This window comes from Sinocyclocheilus anshuiensis, unplaced genomic scaffold (genome assembly GCF_001515605.1).
Source record: "Sinocyclocheilus anshuiensis isolate Anshui unplaced genomic scaffold, SAMN03320099.WGS_v1.1 scaffold501, whole genome shotgun sequence".
Taxonomy (NCBI): domain Eukaryota; kingdom Metazoa; phylum Chordata; class Actinopteri; order Cypriniformes; family Cyprinidae; genus Sinocyclocheilus; species Sinocyclocheilus anshuiensis.
In genome coordinates, this window is record NW_015540866.1 from 388575 (window position 1) to 392189 (window position 3615).

General features: G+C 40.4%; 1 protein-coding gene across 1 annotated transcript in view; it reads left to right on the top strand.

The window, feature by feature from the left end:
* Positions 1 to 3615, top strand: part of limk1a (LIM domain kinase 1a) — a 60797-nt gene that overhangs the window by 10381 nt on the left and 46801 nt on the right. The window contains exon 2 of the mRNA XM_016485606.1: positions 391 to 490. Within this exon, the coding sequence (XP_016341092.1) occupies positions 391 to 490 (100 nt within the window). The remainder of the gene's footprint in view (positions 1 to 390; positions 491 to 3615) is intronic.

Here is a 3615-nt window from a genome sequence, read left to right on the forward strand (position 1 = left end):
TTCCATAGTACACGTCATTTTCTTTCCGAACACGGTATTGGGATGCGGCCGGATTACGTGGGATATGGGGGGGTGGGGATCACGATGCCGGCTCAACATCGTGAAGTCTATCAGCCCAACCTTAGTGTGTCACCAAACAGTTGACGGATCCCATTGACTTCCATAAGTGAAAAAAAGAAAGAAGTTGAACAAGAATATTAGGGAAAACCATATATTGTTTAGACTAATTCATCATTTAATATTTAAGCATTTTGAAATGATCAGCAGTGGCTAACTACCATCAGTCTTGCCTGTGGCTAATGCACAACTTCTGTTTGCAGTAAGAAATGGAGCTGTATATTAGGATGAGCTGTGCAGTGTGCTGATGCGAGTGTGTTGTGTTTGTTGCAGCCGGCGGCAGGTTGCCGGAGTGTGCGGGCTGCAGACAGCACATCTATGATGAGCAGTACCTACAGGCCCTGGACACGGACTGGCACACGCTGTGCTTCAGGTAAGAGCTGCGCTGCGTCTGGAGGAGCGATCCGTCAGCGTGACAGGGAGTTTGCATATCACCAAAACTGTTTGCATTGCTTCCTGAACCACTTTTCAGTAGGGCTACTGCTACATGATCTACACCACCAAGACAAGGCATTTTATTTCATCCAAGTTGTGAATTTAGAGTCCAAATGATGAGATGAAAAAAAATTAATGGTAGAAAAAACTGTGTTTCTATTGAGTTGTCCTCGTGGGCCGTACACAGAAACTGCCATGCAGTGCAGCCAGTGCAGTCTGATTGACCAACAGATGACCCTAATGAGACGCTTCGTCAAAGACTCACTGACTCCATCAGAACAGATCATTTTACATGCTCAAAAAATCATCCAAGATGGTGGACAAGTCAAGAGAAATGTTGATTATTCATGCCATTCAATAAGAAATACATTTCATTTGATACCCTGTTTATCAGTAAAATGACTGAAAATAAATAAAAATTGGTTCATTTTAATTACCCAAATATATAATAATTGTGTAGATTATTCGTATTTATACACGCATTCGAACTTCTCACGAAAACTTTACACCTAATTCTCATCACCTGCATATGCACATGAATTAGTTCTTAAGCTCGTCCTAATGTTAGTGAATGTGGAGTATTCTAAATCAGCGGCCACATGCACAAGGTCAGTCATTTGCATTAAAGATACCCAGACCATCTCCATAAATGGGGTTTCCTTACAGGCTCTCCTCCACGTGACACCATATGACGCTCGCTGTCTACAGACGCGCTCTCACCAGATCTTTGAGCAATGCAAAGAGCGCAGTCCTCAAAACCAGTTCATACATGATAAAACACCTTTTATACAGACCCAGCTTACAGAGCTCTCATTAGCCGGCTGTACAGATGCGCGCAGCTCGAGCTTTAGTCTAACACAGCTTTTCTTACTCTTTCACTATATTTGATGAACTCATTTTAAGATGAAATATACATTTTACTGTACACAACTATTATCCTGAGATGAAACATATCTTATTCTATAGATTATATAGATTATTAAGACCGGCCAGAGTTGCATATGTGTGCATTCAGCTGTTCCTATATTTTTCTTAAATTTAGAATGAATTTTAGAAGGAAAATATTTTAGTGAATCATGATTTCTCCATGAAAACATTTGTGCGTACGCATGCTCGGTGTGAATGAGACCCATTGTTAGCGTATTCTAGTTTTCTTGTTATTGTTTTATCTTCTTCAGTCACTATGTAGGCAGTCCGCTCACAGAGATTTGAAACAGAACTTGTGTGTTACTTTGCTCTGCTTGTGTATTTTATTAAACCTTTCTTAAATCTCTCAGTTACTGAGGTACAGTGTGGACACTGAAGCTGAAATGCTTCATTTCCTCAGAGCCAAAGAAACGCTGATCGACTCGTGTCTTGCCCTAGCAGAGGAAGTAAGATGCTTACAGGACAGATAAGCGGCTCTCAGTGTTGAACAGAGCTGCTTTTGTCTTTGTTTTCTGTGTTCACCTCCTGTTTGGGGCTTTTTTGCTGTGTAATTGTTTCTTTCCCAATAATCCATCAGGCCGCTGTTTGGTCAACATGCTCAGGTTAATGCAAGCGATCTGAGATTGGGAAAAAACATTCAGTTGCACAATTCTTTTCAGCAACAGTGTGGAAGGCCGTTTCATCATCAGCGGCAGTGGAGGAAAACACTCATTGTGTGACTCTGAATAAGTGAGATTGTAAGGGTGTTTTGGGCAGTTGCTGACTGACCCAATTAAAAATAATCCGTCCTTGTGTGATCTTTGGTCTGTAGATGTAGCTCAGGTTCATCCTTCAGCGTGCGTCTCCTGATCTGAGGAGTCATTCATGTCTGGAGCACATGTTCAGGTCCCTGAGCAACAGAACCAGTGATAGCTCCACTGCAGAGACAGTGAACAGACACCAGACTCGTCTTCAAGTTCTGCTGTGCTCATGTGTCATTCACAGTCGTGAGGCATGTCGAAGCCAAAAACCTACACACTGCGAAACACACACAACCCACTCATATTTACACAATCCCCATCTCAAAGCCTCTTGTGAATCGCTCATTGAAATGCTGAAATCAAGTTGCTGGCTGCTTATCCAAACAGTTAAAGAATGAGTTGTGTTCTTTATGCTAATATTAAAGAAGAATAATCTGTGTGGCTATAACAGGAACAGTCATGCTTGCTGCAATCTGATTCGCTGGCATTAAGCAATATCTGCACAGGATTTCAGAAGTTTGTTGGGAAACTGTGTTTACAGGTTCATACGATGGTAACACTTAACAGCAAGTTAAAAAATATTAATGCTCAGAATTCTGTATTTCATTTTGATGTAATTATGTGTGTTAGTGGTGTTTTTTTTTTATTTAACTGTTTGAAAATAAAAATATTACATAAAATTAGTTAATTATTAATGCTATTAAATAGTACATTAAAACATGTATCCTTCAAATATTCTTAGATCTTTTTCAAACATTGCATTAAAAAGATCAAATGAAAGTAATACAACAACAAAGAAACACAGAACAAGTGGCAGGCCTATTGCACTTACACTACAAGACTTAATGCACAGATCTATTTTACAGCATAAAAATATAACTTTTATTATGAATGGGTTATACTCAGAAACCAAGCAAACAAGGGCTTTATAATCAATGAAGCTCATATCACTTCAGTTCAGCCACAGTTCTATCATGACAGCTTTCGGAGGGATTGGCATGGTAATGTACATGACAATGTTAATGTATTTGGTCTTGGCGGAATAGATCTGCTGCTGCAGCAGAGCAAGTACTGAGACTTGCTACTGCCAATACATCCACAACATGCTGCTGCAGAGAAGAAATATTGGCTGCTGCACATATAACATACATGAAATAACCCCCATATAGCATACATGAATCACCTCGTAGCAGATCTATACAGGTGGAGCTGGGGAAGGTGGAGGGTTTCTGAAGCAAGCTGCAACTGCTACGGCAAACACTAGTCATATATTTGAATGTTGAGCAGCAAGCTCATTGGCTACCGATACAGGAGAGAACCAATCAGCTGTGCCATGTGATGATGTCATTAGGTCAGATTGAGTTAGACCTATTGGACTGCGCCATCTAGAGTTTCA